Source organism: Hypanus sabinus, chromosome 14 (assembly GCF_030144855.1).
Source record: "Hypanus sabinus isolate sHypSab1 chromosome 14, sHypSab1.hap1, whole genome shotgun sequence".
Lineage (NCBI taxonomy): Eukaryota > Metazoa > Chordata > Chondrichthyes > Myliobatiformes > Dasyatidae > Hypanus > Hypanus sabinus.
This window is the reverse complement of record NC_082719.1, coordinates 19504323-19524780: the sequence shown is the minus strand read 5'-3', so window position 1 is coordinate 19524780 and position 20458 is coordinate 19504323. Positions and strand designations below refer to the sequence as shown.

At 39.0% G+C, this 20458-nt stretch overlaps 1 protein-coding gene across 3 annotated transcripts in view; it reads left to right on the top strand.

Moving 5' to 3' along the window:
* LOC132404582 (coiled-coil domain-containing protein 158-like) overlaps positions 1-20458 on the top strand; it is a 175785-nt gene that overhangs the window by 85976 nt on the left and 69351 nt on the right. For all 3 annotated transcript variants that reach the window (XM_059988841.1, XM_059988839.1, XM_059988838.1), the window contains 2 exons: positions 3345-3542; positions 4564-5079. In XM_059988841.1, the coding sequence (XP_059844824.1) occupies positions 3345-3542; positions 4564-5079 (714 nt within the window). The remainder of the gene's footprint in view (positions 1-3344; positions 3543-4563; positions 5080-20458) is intronic.

Sequence of the window (20458 nt, the reverse complement as noted above, 5' to 3'; positions counted from 1 at the left end):
TGTAGGAACCCGGTCAGACCCCACCTGTGGTACCGTGTTCAGTTCTGGCCACCTCACTACAGGAAGGATGTGGAAACTATAGAAAGAGTGCAGAGGAGATTTACAAGGATGTTGCCTGGATTGGGGAGCTTGCCTTATGAGAATAGGTTGAGTGAATTTGGCCTTTTCTCCTTAGAGCGATGGAGGATGAGAGGTGACGTGATAGAAGTACATAAAATGATAAGAGGCATTGATTGTGTGGATAGTCAGAGGCTTTTTTTCCCAGGGCTGAAATGGCTAACACGAGAGGGCACAGTTTTAAGGTGCTTGGAAGCAGGTACAGAGGAGATATCAGGGGTAAGTTTTTTTATACAGAGAGTGGTGAGTGCATGGAATGGGCTGTCAGCCAAGGTGGTGGAGGCAGATACAATAGGGTCTTTTAAGAGACTCTTAGATAGGTACAGGGAGCTTAGAAAACTAGAGGGCCATGAGTAACCTGTGGTAATTTCTAAAGTAAGTACATGTTTGGCACAGCATTGTGGGTCAAAAGGCCTGTATTGTCCTATAGGTTTTCTATGTTCTTTATATGAGGGGTGATTGATAAGTTCGTGGCTTAAGGTAGAAGGAGTCAATTTTAGAAAACCTAGCACATTTATTTTTTCACATAGTCCCCTCCTATATCTACACACTTAATCCAGTGGTTGTGGAGCATACCGATCTCGGACCTCCAGAAAGAGTCCGCAGCAGGGGCGATTGATAAGTTCATGGCCTAAGGTAGAGGAGATGAGTTATTAACTTCAAACTTTCTGCATAATCACAGAGTTGAACTGCATGTGCATGTAAGCTGTATGGCTCATCTCCTTCTACCTTAGGCCACAAACTTATCAATCACCCCTCGCACTGAGTATCATTAATCAGGAAGTGCACTGGGTGTACCATAGACATAGTTTCATTTGTCTTTTAGCAAAGCAAAGCACAGACATTGAAGATTAGGAGACCAGATGTGGGTAGTAAATTTCATGGTTAGAGGGAGGGAAACAAGAAATGCTAGAAGTTTAAGGCAACGTCTTAGAGTGTGTGGAAATTGATTGTGATGTTTTAGGCTTTTGCTCTGTAACTGTTTCCTTTTACTGGGCACATCAGTGTTTTAGAAATAGGTGTCAACATTTCCAGGCAATGCAGAAGTAGAAGGTGAGGCCGCAAGGAAAACTGCAAAGAAATACTGATAAGATAGTGCAGTGGGCAAAGGCAAGTGGTGTTTGGAATCCTATTTCAAGTAATTAAGGCTAGTAGATCTAGTGCAAACAAAAGAGAGCATCTGACATTGTCTTTTGTTCTCTTTGCATTTTGCTAGTTTTCTGAATGTAAAGTTGATTATGGCGTTACATTTATCTTCCTTTGCAGAAGGTAAGGGAGGCAGGCAAGGTGTGAACTGGCCATAAGGTGAGGTGCTATAACTGATGAAAGTTGCATTTGTGTGCCTGCTACATATTCATGATACCTTGCCTAGTGAATATTCTCATAGGCTAGACCAGGGGTCAGCAACCTTTACCACTGAAAGAGCCACTTGGACCCGTTTCCCACAGAAAAGAAAACACTGGGAGCCGCAAAACCCGTTTGACATTTAAAATGAAATAACACTGCATACAACGTTTTTTTTTTGCTTTTATGCTATGTATAAACAAACTATAATGTGTTGCATTTATGAAATTGATGAACTCCTGCAGAGAAAACGAAATTACATTTCTGCATGCAACAAAAACATTTTGAACTCTGAAAAAAAGACGTTGGGTTGAAAGTTACTTTTAAGTAAAATACTCAATGTCTATTTGAGTCCTTCTTGTATTTATGAAAAACGCCGAACTTAAATTTTCCGCCAGCAGCAAACCAAAAATAACATCAGCCAGCTGTCAGCCTGAAAAATAAAAGGACTATTTCACTGAACAATGAAAAAATATGAATATACATAAAATAATAGGCAATTAAAATATTTATCATACTTGGTTAATGGGATTTCTGCTCCTGGACCTCAGCGCAGAGTGTCTGCACATCAGGGCTGTATGACGTCACCTTCATCTTTACACAGGATCGCAAGCTGTCATCTGTGAGGCGTGCGCGATGTTTGTTTTTAATAAAGTTCATGTTGGAGAACACCTGCTCACTTACATATGTGGATCCAAAGATCGACAGGACTCAAAGCGCATACTTTTTAATGTTTACATAAATGTCGGGCATAGCATTCCATGTTTCGAACACAAGTTTGTCCGGTTTTGGAAGGTTTTCAATATCACTCCATTTGTGTTTCTGAGCAAGAACGGCCTTCTGACGGGCAACATCTTCAAGGTCTGCTGTCAAGCGTCTAAACTTGGACACCCATATGTCTTTGTCGGCTATGTCGGCCAGTTCCATCTCAAGATCAGGTTGACTCACACCTGCCAATGCAGTCGTATTCAGTAGGGAAGGATCGATGCTTAAGGGAGTGACCGGGAAGGATAATGTGTTTTTTTCCTCTCTGAACTCACAGAAGCGTTTCCCAAACGATGTTTGCATTGCGATGATTGCAGAATGTAAATACTCCGAAATTATCATGTCGTGACCTTGTTTGAACTCTCTCAAATTGGGGAAGTGAGACAAAGTGCCTTTCTGTAAATCTCTGGCAAGCAACGTCAACTTGCGCTCGAATGCCAAAACATCCTCCAACATGTGCAGGGCTGTGCGTCCTTTCCCCTGAAGAGCTGTGTTCAGCGTGTTCAGGTGCGCTGTCATGTCTACCATGAAGTGTAGCTTTTCCAGCCACTCTGGCTGTTCCAGCTCAGGAAAGGTGAGCCCTTTGCTGCCCAGGAAAGTTTTCACTTCTTCCAGACACGCGACAAAGCGTTTCAGCACCTTCCGTCTGGACAGCCAGCGATAAAAACACGTTGTAGCGGTGTCAGTAAACTGCAGTCAAAGATAGCTTTATTCGAACTAAACAGCCTTGCTTTTAAGCCTCCCTCAACCCAGCCCCCATGGACGCAGATGCTGCAAAAGACGCGTACTCACAAACCCCCGTAGGCTATCTCCCTTAGCCGGAATGCTGGCTAATTGTGAGCCGTTTCGGATGTGCCAGCCACACTTAGATTGTACAAGATCACCATAATCTTCAAATTTAGAATTACATTTCAAAAGCTAACAAACTAACATAAAATACATTTTAATTAAATACTGACCAATTATTTCCCAAAGCCACAGGGAGCCGCAGCACAGAGGTGAAAGAGCCACAAATGGCTCGGGAGCCGCAGGTTGCCGACCCCCGGGCTAGACCAAGGATACCCATCTCCTTCAACTCCTTTTTTTAAAATTCAGAACTACATTTGTTTTACTTTTAGGCTGACAGTTGTAAGGTTGAAGAGGACCTCAAAGTGGCCAAAGAACAAAATCAGAAGCTGTGGGATCGGGGAACAAACAATTGCATTTCCATTGAAAATTTACAGAATGAAATCGATTGCAAAACTCAGGACATTCAACGGCTGGATGGTGTGATAAAGAGTCTTAAGGAACAGTGCCAGTATTACATACAGTATCAGGTTAGTTAATGATAAGCAAGCAATAATGGTTTATATCGCAGTTTGTATGAATTAGTCTTAATTTTGACAAAATCATTCTGGAAAGTAAAGTAAGTTGTTCTGTTTAGAAATGAAAAAGAACATTTGGGTTGTCTGTCAAATGGAGTTGTTGCAAATGGAAACAAATACTTTTCCTCCAAATCATAACTTAAAATTACATAATGTATTTTAGGGAGATTTTCACATCTTTGCTAAATCTTCTCTTGATTACACCATTTCTCTTAGTGGCAGAAGGCCAGAAAAATGTATATGCATGTGATGTAGTCATTGAACAAAGACCTTCAGTGCTGGAAATTAAGATACCAGCTTTCCATGCAACATGCAGGGTGAATGTCGTTCTTATGAGTTCTACTACATCAAGAAAGTTAAAGGGTGCCACAGTGGCATAGAAGTTAGTGTGATGCTGTTACAGCCCAGAGCAACAGAGTTTGGAGTTCAGTTCTGGTGTCCTTTGTAAGAATGCTTGTACATTCTTCCTATGTGCATGTGGGTTTCCTCTGGGTTCTCCAGTTTCTTCCCACAGTCCATAGACATACCAGTTAGCAGATTAATTAGTTATTGTGAATTGTCCTGCGATTAGGCAAGCATTAAATCCATGGGTTGCTGAGTGGTGCATCTCAGAAGGACTGAATTCCGCACTGTAAATAGATAAAACTTAGTGGGAAGTGTTGCTTCTTACATTTTAATACCGAGGCCTTTCATGGTTTGATGCTGAAGGCTGAGACCTACTGCATTTGTTAAGAGCAGATCAATCTTATTGGATCTTGGCGGGGAGGGGGGGGGGAATAATACAAGTGACTGATTAAATACACTGTTGAGAATGATTTGTTAATGAATGTACTTGCTTCAAAATTGATGAAGGTTTTTAGAAAACTGAAAAATTAGCTAAAAGACCATAATCAATATAATGCCATTTTACTTAGTAAGTCTTAAGAACAAAGTCTGCTGAAAGATCTTGATAATTTTCCATGCTCTATGCTAGGCATCTGCAGATGAGCAAAGGAATGAAGATCAACAGAAAATATCAGCCTTAGTCAACCAATACGAGACCTGCAGAGAGCAGCTTTGTAAAACTGGAGAGGAGCTTAATAAGAAGAAACAGCAAATTGACAAAACCGAAGCAGGTTTCTGTCAATTGAAAGAGTCTTTAAAGGAAAGGGAAAGATGTCTGGAAAATGCGGCAATGGAAAACAATAAATTGCAACTTGAAATTGAAGATAAGAACCAGAAAATCCAAAGAATGAAAATAGCAGAGGAGAGCATTTGTGATCAGTTTGAAGAAGCTGTGAGATGCATAAAGGAAATGCAGAATGAGAATGATTCACTGAAACAGGAGCTGAGTGAAAAAGGCAAGATGCTAACTGTTCTGCGACAAGAAATGGAAAACATTGCTGAAATGACATCGCAGCAGAGTTCTGCATCTGAGGCACTGCAAGCTGAAAGAAAGCAACTCCAGAAGGAAGTTGATTGCCAGAAACAGAAGATGCAAGAGTTAAAGGTCAGATAATATTTATATATGACAAGAAATGGATAATTCCTACCCTTCCCCATCTAACCCCATCAGTATGAATTCTTCTTTTTCTTGCTGAGTCTGCAGTAAAATCACCTGAACTATTTCATATGTAGCAAATTACATATTCTGACCCACCCCCTAATTAAGACCGTAAGACTTAAGAGCAGAATTAGGCCATTTGGCCCATCAAGTCCACTCGGCCATTCAGTCACGGTGATCCTTTTTTCTTCCCCTCAGCCCACTCCCTGGCCTTCTTCCCGTAACATTTGATGCTGTGTCCAATCAAAAACATATTGAGCTCTGCTTTAAATACACTAAATGACCTGGGCTCCAACGCTGCCTGTAGTAATAAATTCCACAAATTCACCACCCTCTGGCTAAAGAAATTTCTCCACATCTCTGTTTTAAATGGATGCCCCTCTATCCTGAGGCTGTGCCCTCTTGTCCAAGACTCCCTCACGATGGGAAACATCCTTTCCACATCTTAATTAGGTCCCCTAGTCATCTGAAGACTTTATTGACCCTTAGTTCTGACCTCCCACACAAGTGAAATGTTTTGTCAGTGTACTTACCCAGTTAATCATTTCATAATCTTCAAGACCTCTTTTCAGACATCTTTCAGTCTTTAGCTCAAAGGAGCCTCAGCGCATTCAATATTTCCTAGAATCTCTGAATTTTGGTTCCATCTATAGACATCTTGTTGCATCATCCTCACTGCCAGTCTATTATTTTTTTTTAATAGAAGACTCCATAGTCTACCAAATATTCAATATAACTTTGACACAATTCTATTCTTCTAGAAATTAATCCCTGTGTTTGGTTTGTTTTATTTATAGCTCAAAGCCTGCAACACCACGTTCAGTGATTGTCTATTTGGAGCTGTGGATCCCCATGCTCATTTCTCCCATTTACTGTTTTGAAGTAAATGGGAAGTGGTGCTGGTGGGGAAATTCCTGTTGCCTTTTTGCGAGTCTCAGAACAGATTTAACTCTATCAATAATATTATTGTATATGATGAAGCATTTCAGTGTTTTTATGTACTCAGGAATATATGAGCAATTTATTTTCTACTTTTATTGAATTGAATTGACTTTATTTCTTCCATCCTTCACATACATGAAGAGTAAAAATCTTTGCATTACATCTCCATCTAAATATGCAATGTGCAATCATAGTAATTTATAACAATTTACAATAAATAGAACAGTTATTGTAATACAGAGTACACTAAAGTCAGCATGAGTTCATCAGTTCGTGAGTCTGATGGCCTGGTAAAAGAAGCTGTTCCGGACGGAGCCTGTTGGTCCTGGCTTTTATGCAGCGGTACCGCTTCCCGGATGGTAGCAGCTGGAACAGTTTGTGGTTGGGTTGGCTCGGGTCCCCAATGATCCTACGGGCCCTTTTCACACACCTGTCCTTGTAAATGTCCTGAATCATGGGATGTTCACAACTACAGATGTGCTGAGCTGTCCACACCACTCTCTGCAGAGTCCGGCGATTTAAGGAGATACTGTTCCCATACCAGGCAGTCATGCACTCAGTCAGGATGCTCTCATTTGTGCCCCTGTAGAAGGTTCTTAGGATTTGGGGGCCATACCAAACTTCCTCAACCGTCTGAGCTGAAAGAGGCACTGTTGTACCTTTTTCACCACACAGCTGGTGCGTACAGACCACGTGAGATCCTCAGTGATGTGGATGCCAAGGAACTTGAAGCTGTTTACCCTCTTAACCTCAGATCTATTGATGTCAATAAGGGTTAGCCCGTCCCCATTCCTCTTCTAATTCTCAACCAGCTCCTTTGTTTTTGCAACATTGAGGGAGAGGTTGTTTTCTCGACACCACTGTGTCAGAGAGATGACTTCTTCCCTGTAGGCCACCTTGTTTTTATTTGAGATAGGGCCAATCAATGTAGTGTCGTCGGCAAATATAATTAGCAGATTAGAGCTGTGGGTGGTGATACAGTCATGGGTATATAGGGGGTAAAGGAGGGGACTCAGTATGCAACCCTGAGGGGCTCCTGTATTGAGAGTCAGCGGGGTGGAGGGGAGGGAGCTCACTCTTACAACCTGCTGACGATCTGACAGGAAGTCCAGGATCCAGCTGCACAAGGCAGGGTCAAGGCCAAGGTCTCTGAGCTTCTCATCGGGCCTGGATGGAACGATGGTGTTGAATGCTGAACTGTAGTCCAAGAACAGCACTCTCACATAAGCATCATTCTTCTCCAGATGTGTAAAGATGGTACAAAGAACAATACAGCACAGTACAGGCCATTCGGCCCACAATGTTGTGCCGACCCTTAAACCCTGCCTCCGATATAACCCTCCACCTTAAATTCCTCCATATACTTGTCCAGTAGTCTCTTAAACTTCACTCATCCTCCTTCTCTCCAGAGTAAAGCCCTAGCTCCCTTAATCTCTGATCATAATGCATACTCTCTAAACCAGGCAGCATCCTGGTAAATCTCCTCTGTACTCTTTCCAATGCTTCCACTGCTCTGCATGGTATGTAGAGCAGTGGCTATTGCATCATTTGTCAATCAGTTGTGTCAATAGGCAAATTGTGGTGGATCCAGTTTGGGTGGTAGCAAGCTGCAGATGTAATCCTTGGTTTGCTTATTACTGAGGTGAATGCGACAGGACGCCAGTCATTCAGACATGTTACCTTGATTTTTTTGGTACAGGGACAATGGTGGATAATTTGAAGCAGGAGGGCACTCTACACTGGGAGAGGGAGAGATGAAAAATGTCAGTAAACACACCTGCAAGTTATGCTGAGTACTCGCCCTGGGATGCCGTCCGGTCCCGCAGCCTTGTGACTGTCCACTCGTTGGAAGCACCTGCATACCTCAGCCTCAGAGATGACCAGGTTGCAGGTTGTAGCAGTGGCTTTCCTCGGAGGCTCAGATTTAGTAACATTAAAGTGATTGAGCTCATCTGGGAGAGAGGCCGTGATGTTGGTGACACTACAACATTTGACTTTGAAGTCTGCGATGGTATGCAGCCTTCACCACAAGTCACTTGTGGTATTTGTATCGAATCTTGACTGAATATTGCCCCTGTATTGTTTTTTCACGGCCCTGATAGCTTTGTGCAAATCATAGCTGCTTTTCTTGAGCCTAGTTGATCGCCAGCGATGTAAGCTCTACGTAGTGCTGTAAGTGCTGCAGAACTACTGATCCAGGGTTTCTGTTTCAGGAAGACCCTGACTGACTTCTGGGAGACAACATCGTCAATGCACTTCCAGATTAAGCACGTGACTCCATCTGTGAACTCAAAGACATCCTCATCATGGAAAACATTCCAATCGACGTCATCGAAGCAGTCCTACAGCATGTAGGCCGATTGGTCGGACCAACAGTGGACGGTTTTAACTGTGGCCACTTTTTATTTCAGCTTCTGCCTGTATGTCAGCAAAAGCAGGATTGAAGAGTGATCTGATTTTTAAAAAGCTGGGCAAAGGAGAGCTTTGTAAGCATTATGAAAGGGAGTGTAATAGTGGTCGAGTGTGTTATCTCCACGAGCGCTCACTTGGATATGCTGACAAAACTTCGGAGAGACTATCGTCAACAATGCTGAATTAAAGTTGCTGGCGATGATGAAGGCATGCTCTGGGTGTGCAGTCTCCAGCGTGTTGATGATCTGGTACAGTTCCTTGAGAGCCAGGTCAGTATCAGCCTGCGGCGGAATGTACATCACTGTGATGATAACAGCCATGAACTCCCTAGGCAGCCAGTAGGGTCTGCACAGCAGCAGGTATTCCAGGTCTAGGGAACAAAAGGATTTGAGTGCATGCACATACTGGCGGTTGCACCAAGCATTGTTGACCCTGAAGCATACCTCTCCTCCTTTACTCTTCCCAGAGAGGTTTTTTGACCTGTCCGCCCAGAACAGGGAGAACCTAGAGGGCTCGATGGCATGATCCGATATCTCCTCTGTCAGCCAGGAAGATTCAGCATGACATCTAAAACTTTGACAAACTTCTATAGCTGTGTAGCAGAGACTATACTGACTAACTGTATCACAGCCTGGTACGGAAACATCAGTGCCCTTCAGCAGAAGACCCTACAGAATGTAGTGGAAAAGGCCCAGTCCATCACAGGTAAAGCCCTCTCCACCACTGAGCACATCTTCTGGAAGCATTGTCACAGGAAAGCACATCCATCATCAAAGACCCTCATCATGGTCTCTCTTCTCTCTACTGCCATCAGTAAGAATGTACAGGAGGCTCAGGACTCACACCACCAGTTTCAGGAACAATTACTACCCGTCGAATCATCAGGCTCTTGAACCAAAGGGGATAACGTCACCCAATTTCACTCACCCCATCATGTCCCCACAACCGATAAACAAAGAAGATGGCACCTGTGAGAAACACTACCAAGGGTAACATGCTCCAGGCAGCATCCAAAAGTACTTCCTTCACTTCTTTTACGATTTTTTCTTTCTAATATGGTTCTGTTGCTGCTGGAGCCTATGACAGCACTTGCAGTCTGCATTTTGGTGGTGTGTTTTCAAGCCAGTCAAGCATTGCTTTCCCCGTGAGGGTTCCATGAGGAAGCTTGGAGCCGGGGTGCAACTCCATTTCTCACTGATCTTGCCGATTAAAGCACCGAGGAGGACTGAAATCATTGAGGCGAGTGTTCAGCGCCTTCTGCCCGCCTCCCGCTTGGTGCTGCTGAAGGAAGGTGACTGTGTGTGATGATCTCTCTTTCTCCAACAAGAGCATCAAAGCACGAGTTTCCTAGAGAATGAAGACATGGTGGTTAAAATAAGCAAAGCAGCTTATGATAAATACCTGTTTCCTATTTCAATGGAGAAATGACCGAATATAAGAAATAATGAAGGAGTAAAAATAAGTGAGAATAAATTAGCAGGTGATAAAATGGAACCCTTATATCTTTTCATAAATTCATAAAAGCTCAACAGAAGTAGCAACAAGATGGGTTGTGCAGATTGGGAAGTAGAAGGAATATAATTTTCTTCAGGAACGGGCTATGACTGGGATAACCAATGAGTATTTTATTCTGTCTTCATGAAAGTAAAGGTTGCTGCTGTTATCACACTGTAGACGCAGAGCATTAAAAAACGGATCAAGGTAGGAAGTGCACATAATTGGAATATGATTGGTTGAGAGATTAAAGGTAAAAATTGCAAAGGTTCCGAGCGCAACTTTTCATCCTCCGTTGGATCGGGAGCTGGAGGCCATAGGGCAAGGGGTACTTATATGACATACTGTAACCATGTACGAAAAAAGAAAAAAATGGTCAGGTGTTGGTTTAAAACTTTTTCGATATAGTATTCACTGGGGAAAACCCTGGAGGTAATCACTACTGATATGTTCAAATGTCAGCAGTAAGAAAATGGCCAAGCAAGTTAAATCGATCATAGGTGTGTTAAAGACACACTGTTCCTGACTGTGTAAGTAGAAAATGCAGTAAATACCCAGGCTAAACCACTCTGCAGAAGGAACAGAGCAGACATTTCTACTCAGTGTTCCTTTATCAGAAAATTAAGTTGTCACACTGAGTTTTTAAGCCACTCTCATGCAGGGGAAGGAGGTGGGGAAGAAAGTTCAAAGAGAAATTTATTACCAGAGAGCTTAAATGTCATCACATACAACCTGCAGGTATACTTAGCAAATCAATAGAACAGTAACTGTAAACAGGGTCAATGAACAACAAACTGTGCAAATGCAAACACAAATAAATTGTGAGAGCATGAAATAACAAACTAAAGAGTCCTTAAAGTGAGGCCATCATTTGTGGGAACACCAGAAATAGAATGAGTGTAGTTATCCACTTTTATTCAAGAGCCTGATGGCTGAGGGGTAGTAACTGTTCTTGAACCTGGTGATGCAAGTCCTGAGGCTCTTGTACCATCTAACTGATGTAGTGAGAAAAGAACAGAAGTAAAAAGGAGTGATTTGGGTCAGCAGGAGACGCTCATGGAGTGAGCACTGTTTCAGATTCGCTCCATAACCTTTATTTTTCTTAACCTATGATCACCCTTATTTAACTTACTTTTACCTACTTCAAAAGATTCTTGCTACTTTTCTGGACTTATCTTTAAGAGTTTATTGTGAATTTTTGAAGAAATGAATACAGAATTGGCTCTTAGATCTAAAGGGTGAGAACCTGGGAAAGATCCTAACAGGAACGGGAAGAAGAAAAAGACTAAGCGCACTGAATTGACTTATGAAATATTATTGGAGGTTTTAAATGAAAAATTTGAATAACGACAAATTTTTAAACAAGATATAAAGGCTTTACAAGATTATATGGATAAGACGTATTCAGTAGTTAACCAGCAGCAAGTTCTAATCGCAACTTTGCAAGAGGATGCTCGGAAGCGAGACTTGATAATTGAAAAACTGGAGCAGAAATTACTTTCGACGATTAAACAGGTGGAAACACTTAAAGCCAAGAGTGTCGACTTTGAGAATCGGTCCAGAAGACAGAACTTACGCATACTTGGTCTCCCGGAAGGTATTGAACAAGGGGACCCCTTGAAGTACTTTGCTCAACTTTTAAAGGATGCGTTCCCTTCTGTATTCCCAGACAGTCCTCCGTTACTTGATCACGTTCAAGAATTATGCATCGATCACCAAGTGCTTCAGCTAAACCACCGGTTGTAATTGTCCGATTTCACTATGTGCATGTTAAAGAGCAACTTATTCGTGTGGCTCGGCGTGTAGGGATGGTCAAATTTCAAGATCACAATTTTTGATTAGTGGAAGATTTTAGTCCAGAAGTAATGAAGGCAAGGCTTCTTTTTAAACCTCTGTCTGAATGTTATGAGAAAAATCTAAAACCTGCGCTGTAATACCCTGCGAAGCTCAGAATCTCGCCTTTGAATGCACCTCGGTGTGTTTTCCTTTCTACATCTGAAGCGAGAAGCTTTCTGAATGAGAACTTCCCTACTGCTACGGATTCTCATCTCTAATAAATGAATGATTTTGATCGTGCAAGATGGGTTTTTTTTGTTTCTTTTTAAAAATTTTTTTATTAGTTTTTCAAAACATTTTACAAATTAAAAACCCCAAATCCCAATGAGGAAGATTAAAACAGTGCAAAATTAAGCATATAATAACAATATGCTACAAAGGAAGAGAATTTAGCAAAAAAAAAGCACCTAAATTAAAGACAAGTAAGCTTAGTGTCCTCCCCAAGCCCCACAACACAAAACAAAACAACAGCAGCTCCAGACCAACCACAACACAATATAGAGAGTATAAGTCAGAACAGCCAAGCTCCCAGACTGAATACACTCAGCAACAGAGGATAATAATGCCTTCTACCAGAAAAAAAAGGAGCTGAAAGCAAGGGACCGAAAAGAAAAAAAAACCCTAGTCACGAGGAAGGTTATGAAAGTACTCGATAAAAGGTCCCCAGACCTTATGGAACTTTAGATCCGAATTGAGAACTGAATAATGAATTTTTTTGAGGTCCACACAGGCCATGATGTCGTTAAGCCATTGAGCATGAGTGGGCGGGGCAGCATCTCTCCATCTGAGGAGGATCAAGCGTCTAGCCAGAAGAGAGGCAAAGGATAATATTCGGCATTTGGTCGGACCCAGACATAAATCTGTCTCGCCCCAAAAACCGAACAGAGCAATTAAGGGGTTTGGTTCTAGGTGCTGATTCAGAATACACGATAACGTAGTGAAGAGATCTTTCCAGAATTTCTCCAAGCTAGGACAGAACCAGTACAAATGGATCAGAGAGGCCATGCCCCTCTTACATTTATCACAGAGCGTACTAACGCTAGGGTAGAATCGAGATAGTTTAGATTTAGACATATGGGCTCTATGAACAATCTTAAACTGTAAAAGGCAGTGGCGAGCACAAAGAGAGGTTGAGTTAACCGATTTGAGAACTGAATCCCAGCTCTCCTCAGATAAGGAGATATTTAAATCCTGCTCCCAGGCCATTTTGATTTTATCCATGGGGGTCCGTCGTAAGGCCGCTAGTTTATCTCGGATGATTGATATTAAGCCTTTACCTAGTGAATTCATGGAAAGAAATAGGTCCATGGCATTTTTCGCAGGCATTTCAGGGAAGTTAGGAATTAAAGGAGCAATAAAGTGTCGGATTTGGAGATATCTGAAAAAATGAGCATTGGGCAGATTGAACTTAACAGAGAGCTGCTGAAAAGAAGGGAAGCGATTATCAATGAAAAGATCTTCAAAATGTCTAATGCCCTTCCTATACAAAACCTGGAATGCTGAATCGTATGTAGTAGGTAAAAAAAGGTGATTATGAGCAATAGGGCTGGAAACGGAAAACCCCTGGAAACCATAGCATTTCCTGATCTGAGCCCATATACGCAAAGTGTGTCTAACAAGAGGATTAGCTATTGATCTGGGCAGACTACTAGGGAGTGCAGAGCCAAGAAGTGCAGAGATAGATAATTCTTTAGTGGAGCTCAGCTCCATCGCCACCCAGTTAAGGCACTCGGGTTGGCCATGGAAGAAAGACCAGAAGGTAGCACAACGTATATTAGCTGCCCAATAATATAAACGAAAGTTAGGTAAAGCCATGCCACCCTCTTTTTTAGATTTTTGGAGATAGATTTTATTAATTCTAGAGCCCTTATTCTGCCACAGATATGACAAAATTATAGAGTCTAAGGAATCAAAAAAAGATTTAGGAATAAAAATTGGGATAGATTGAAATAGGTATAAAAATTTGGGGAGAACATACATTTTAACAACATTACTACGACCTACCAAAGACATAGATAGAGGTGACCATTGTACCAGACTCTGTTTTATAGCATATGAAAGATTGGCAAAGTTTTCACGAAAGAGATCTTTAAACTTCCTTGTGACTGTAATTCCAAGATAAGTAAATTGATTATGGACTACTTTAAAAGGGAGATCATGAAATGTTAATTCTTGTGCTTCTTTATTAATTGGGAGAAGTTCACTCTTATGTAAATTAAGTTTATAGCCAGAGATTTGGCTAAACTGGTCAAGAAGTGAAAACATTAGAGGTAAGGATGTAGACGGATTTGAGAGAAAGAGTAATAAGTCATCAGCATAGAGAGAAACTTTATGCTCAACACCCCCTCTCCAAATCCCAGTCAATTCAGGGCAGTTTCGAAATGCTATCGCCAGAGGTTCCATAGCCAAATCAAAGAGAAAGGGACTTAAGGGGCATCCCTGGCGGGTGCCACGTTTGAGATTAAATACTTGGGATTTCTGAAAATTGGTTAAAACAGAGGCAGTAGGACACAGGTACAGCAATTGGATCCAAGAGATGAAACTTAGGCCAAATTTTTCTAAAACTGCAAAAAGGTAGTTCCACTCTATACGATCAAATGCTTTCTCCGCATCGAGGGAAATAACACATTCAGGAATCCCAGTTGGAGGTGAGTATAAGATATTAAATAAACGCCGAATGTTAAAAAAAGGGAAACGGTTTTTAATAAAGCCTGTTTAGTCATCAGAGATAATGGAGGGAATGACGGTTAAGATGGTTTTTGTTTCCAAAACCAGATTTTGTTTCTGGCTATTGGTGTAGGTTTACTCTATATTTTATACTCTAATTAAAGTATTTTTTTGACATACTAATCTTTTTATTTTACTTACTTCAACTACTGTACTTTATCTTTGGTCATTATTATTAATCCTTTGAAGGTGAATTTTTTTTAACTAAGATGGTGGTTTCTTCTCTAAAATATTTTTGGCTTTTTTTTTGATTTCGACGTTTTTTTTCTCTCGTCTTCTTCCTATAATGCATTTCTTATCACAGTTTAAATTTTCTTTTGGTTTGTTTGGGTTTTAAACCGATTCATAAGTTACTAGTGATTATATTCTTTTTGTTTTTTTTAGGGTGGATCTTTTTTTTATCCTTTATATACGGAGTTGTCTTCTGCTGATATGGGGATAGATTTAATTTCATCTGTCCTTTTTCCCAGCCGTTTCCTGGCTGAGGTGGTCTTTTTTCCTCTTGGGTTGGGGGTTGGTTTTTTTTTCTAAATCTTATGTTCCTTATATCAGTTTGTTTTAGTTTCTTCATTTGGGCTGATTTTAAGCTACTAAAATGTCCGCGATGTCAGCACTTCCAGGTCTGCCCCTTATTTTTGTTCCTCTTCTTTGTTCCTCTTCTTGCATGAGTTCATAATTTGGTTAACCCTTTATATATCAAAGGGTTGATTTCAGTAATATGGCTCAGACCATTAATTTTGTCTCTTGGAATACTAATGGCTTAAACCATCCGGTTAAACGGAAAAAGATTTTCAAAGTATTCCACAGACTTAATGCTCATATTATTTTTGTACAAGAAACTCATGTGAGGAAAGAGGATAATTATCAGTTTTTTAGGTTTTGGGGGAGTCAACAGTACCATTCGAATCCGAATGCTAAAGTAAAGGGAGTTTTAATTTTTATTGACTCCTCTATTGCATTTGTCCAACACTATATCTTTTCGGATCTGAATGGTAGATTTTTGTTAATTACTGGCTTACTTTTTAACAAAAAGGTTGGTATGGTTAATGTTTATGCTCCAAATGTGGATTGTCCCGATTTTTTAAAGTCCTTATTTACTTCTCTACCTAATCTAAATGAATATAAGTTAATAATGGGTGGTGACTTTAATTGTTGTTTAAATCCTTTGTTGGACAAATCCATATCTACTCAGACTTTACCTAATAAGTCGGCCACTTGTACTAACTCTTTTTTGACTGATAATGGAATTTTTGATATTTGGAGATTTTGGCATTCTAAGGACAAAGAGTTTTCATTTTTCTCACATGTTTATCATTCCTACTCGAGAATTGATTATTTTTTTTATTGACTCTTGTTTTTTTCCATTGGTAATTATGATATTATAGCCATCTCTGACCATGCTCCATTAAAACCTATTAAATTTACGGATACAGCTTCTGGTGCTAGACAATGGTGATTTGATTCTACCTTACTGAAAGATCCGGATTTTATTAAATTTATGAAGGAATGGATCGATTTCTTCTTTTCAACTAATTCCACAGATGATATTTCTTGCGGAACACTTTGGGACACTTTTAAAGCATATATACGTGGACAGATTATCTCCTACTCTGTTGGTCTGAGAAAACACATTAAGAAGGAAACTCTTTTATTGGTTGATAAAATTAAAGAGATTGACAAGAAATATTCGATTACTCCTAGTAAGGAGCTTTACAGACAAAGGGTTGAACTTCAAACGGAACATAGTTTATTACTTACATCTTCGATTGAAAATCAATTAATGAAAACCAGATCTGATTTTTATATACATAGTGATAAATTGGGTAAACTGTTAGCCCAGAGGTGGGCAAACTTTTTGACTTGTGGGCCACAAAGGGTTCTAAAATTTGACAGGGGGGCCGGTCCAGGAGCAGATGGACGGAGTGTTTTGGTAATACACTTCATAAGAGAAAATAAAATATCATGGGATATGTAGAAAACATGTGCTTTAATTTCAATTGAAAATTAACAAATGCATTACAACAAAATATCTGTCTTTGAAGTCCCATGGTATTTAGCTATTTATTGAAATGACTTTTAAAACACTGAAAATTAAATGAATAAAATACAGCTTTTTTAATAGTAACAGTTATTATTTTAAAGCACTGAAAATTCTGTTATCCTTCAAGATATTATCATCATCACTCTCCTCCTGACTGTCTTTATTTCAAAAACGGTAGGAGATGCAGGTCTACTTGTCCTGCTCCTTCTTATTCAATTGTCCCCTGTGTCAAAACTCAACAACGACCAGCACAAAGACAGAACAATGACAGCGCTCCAGTATGCGGAGCGCATTATTTGATCTGGAGTGCATTTTGTATTTTGAGAATGTACGTGGACCTGCGCACTACTCATGTCCATCACTTAACGGAAATGACGTGTAACATGTAAGGCTTATTGAAAAAAATATTTTCAAATGCATTTTTTACATAACACAACGAAGAAACTTATTTTTAATTTCAGTGGGAACAGTGTTGTTGGTCTCCCTTTTTAGCCAGCGCATCAAAGTCTGGATTTAGTTTTGTTGTGCCGATTCTCAGGATGGATCTGAGGTGTTGGTCAGTTAACTTGGATCTGTGGCTGGCTTTGTTGATGTTCATGACACTGAACGCCTGTTCACACAAATAGGTCGAGCCGAACAAAGAGTAAAGCGCAAATGTGGAGTAATACGCTGCACCTCAACAAAGGTCAATGTATATAGAGTGCGTCATCTATTGGGAAAACGCCAGAATTGCGGGGAAAAAACGTTAACAAGGTTTATTAATATAATTTAATCAAGTTCTGCGGGCCGCATTAAAAAGCATATGGCCCGCGGGCCGTAGTTTGCCCATGCCTGTGTTAGCTAGTCAATTGAAGAATGCGTTGGCTAAACGTCAAATTACTAAGATCCGTCAGCAGAATGGGGATCTGACAGTTAACCATGATGAGATAAACAAATCATTTCAAGATTTTTATACCTCCCTGTATCATTTCGAATTCCCTCATGATCATAATACCATGTGTGGATTTTTTTGGGAAATTGAATTTTCCAAAATTATCATCAGATGATCTTTCAATATTAGAAACTCCTATTACGGATGCAGAAGTTAAAGGGGTTATTTCCACTATGAATTCTGGGAAAGCACCAGGTCCAGATGGGTATACAGTAGAATTTTTAAAATGTTTTTCCGCTACTCTTTCTCCTTGGTTATGCAGGGTTTTTGAAGAAGCAATTAGATTGGGCAATCTGCCACAATCTTTTTATAGAGCTTCCATTTCTTTAATATTGAAGAAAGATAAAGACCCTACTGACTGTGCATCCTATAGACCAATATCTTTATTGAATGTAGATTCCAAGATCTTTTCCAAGTTACTGGCATCCAGGTTGGAGAAGGTATTACCCCAAATTATTTCGGAAGATCAAACTGGTTTTATTAAAAATCACTTATTCTTTTTTCAATGTTAGAAGATTTTTGAATATTGGTTATACTCCTTCACATAGCACTTCAGAATGTGATATTTCATTAGATGCGGAGAAAGCATTTGATAGAGTTGAATGGCCATACTTATTTAATGTGCTTGAGAAGTTTAATTTTAGTCCAACAGTCATTTCCTGGATTAAACTGATATATCATACTCCAGTTGCCTCGGTGCTTACTAATAATCAAAGATCTCCCTTTTATTTCGGGGTACTAGACAAGGCTGTCCTCTTAGCCCATTATTATTTGATATTGCTTTAGAACCTTTGGCAATTGCTATCAGAGAATCACAGAACATTTTTGGCATTAATCGTGGGACAGATATACATAAGCTATCATTACATGCAGATGATTTATTATTATTTATTTCTGATCCTGAGAAATCCATTCCTGCAGTTATATCATTGTTGGCTCAATTTAGTGATTTTTCTGGGTATAAATTAAATCTTAATAAGTGAATTGTTTCCTTTAAATAGACAAGTTCCAATTTATGGAAATTTACCTTTTAAATTAGTTAATGACTCTTTTATTTACTTAGGGATTAAAATCACAAAAAACTATAAGGACTTATTTAAGGTTAATTTTTTACCCTTAATCGATCAGATTAAATGTTTGTTTACTAAGTGGTCACCAGTATCTTTATCTCTGATAGGTCGGATTAATGCTATTAAGATGGTTATTTTACCCAACTTTTTATATATATTTCAAGCAGTACCAATTTTTATTCCGAAATCCTTTTTTGCTAATGTTGATTCAAAAATTTCCTCATATATATGACAGAATAAAAATCCTAGATTAAGTAAAAAAATATTTACAGAAGGCAAGGAAGGAAGGTGGATTGGCATTGCCTAATTTTAGATTTTATTATTAGGCAGTTAATATCCAATATTTGATATGTTTGTTAAAGGATTGGGATATATCTTTTAACCCTCATTGGGTGAACCTGGAAATTAAATCTGTACAAGGATTTGCATTGGGTTCTATTTTAGGGACTTCTCTTCCCTTTGCTCTTTCTAAATTGCCGAAACGAATTGACAACCCGATAGTTAAACATACTTTACGTATATGGTTTCAATTTCGTAAATTTTTTTGGGTTGACTCAGTTTGTTTTAAATATTCCTATTGTATCCAATTGTTTTTTTTTATCCTTCTATTATAGACCAAGCTTATTCAGCTTGGAAGACTAAAGGATTACTACGATTTTCCAATTTATTTTTGGATAATTGTTTTATGTTTTTTGAATAATTATCTAATAAATATAATTTGCCTAGATTTCATTTTTTTAGATATTTACAGATGAGGAATTTCTTAAATACTGTACTTCCTACCTTTCCAAATTTTGTGTCTTCAGGTATTTTGGAGAATTTGAACTAAATCCTTCTCAGAAAGAGCTAATATCAAAACTTTACAATATAATTATGAAGATACATTCAGAGCCCTTCTATAAGATTAAAAATGATTGGGAAAGAGAACTTAACCTTACTATCCCTATTGAGAATTGGAATAAAATTCTTCAATTAGTTAATACATCACCTATATGTGCTAAACATTCATTAATACAGTTTAAAGTTGTGCATAGGGCTCATATGTCCAAGGATAAATTGGCTCTTTTTTTTTCTATATAAATCCTATTTGTGACAGATGTCATTCTGAGATAGCGTCTTTAACTCCTATGTTCTGGTCGTGTAAGTTTTTGAAAAAATATTGGAAAGACATTTTTGCTATTATTTCCACGGTATTGAACATTGATTTACAACCTCATCCTATTACTGCAATTTTTGGTTTACCAATGATGGACTCACTCCATTTATCCACTCCTGCTTGTCGAATGATTGCATTTCTTACATTAATGGCTAGATGATCTGTTTTGTTGAATTGGAAAGAAATTAATCCTCCTACCGTATTTCATTGGTTTTCTCAAACTATGTTATGTCTAAATTTAGAAAAAATTAGAAGTGTTTTATTTGATACTTCTATTAAATTTGAAAAGATATGGAGACCATTTATTCAATATTTTCATATGATGTAATATGACCCTGTTCCAAGCCTATTTATTTTTCCAGTTTCGATTTTATATATGTTGAGAGGATCGGAGTTGACGACACAGATGATTTTGTATTTTTGTGAGATATTATAAACAGCCCTTTTTTTTTCTCCATTTTTTCTTTTTCTCTTTTTTTCTTTTTTTGTTTTTTTCCTTATTAGTTATTAGATTAGTTTTTTTGCATAATTTTTTTTCCTTTTAAATATATATATTATGATATACCTAGGTTTGCCTTGTTTATTTGTAAATTGTATCGTCCATGATTTGGGAATACTCATTTATACTGTAACCATTGCTATGTATTCTTTCATGTTCAGTTGAAATGTGTATGTTTGTAATCCTATTATCTATGTATCAATTTTATTTTGTTGAT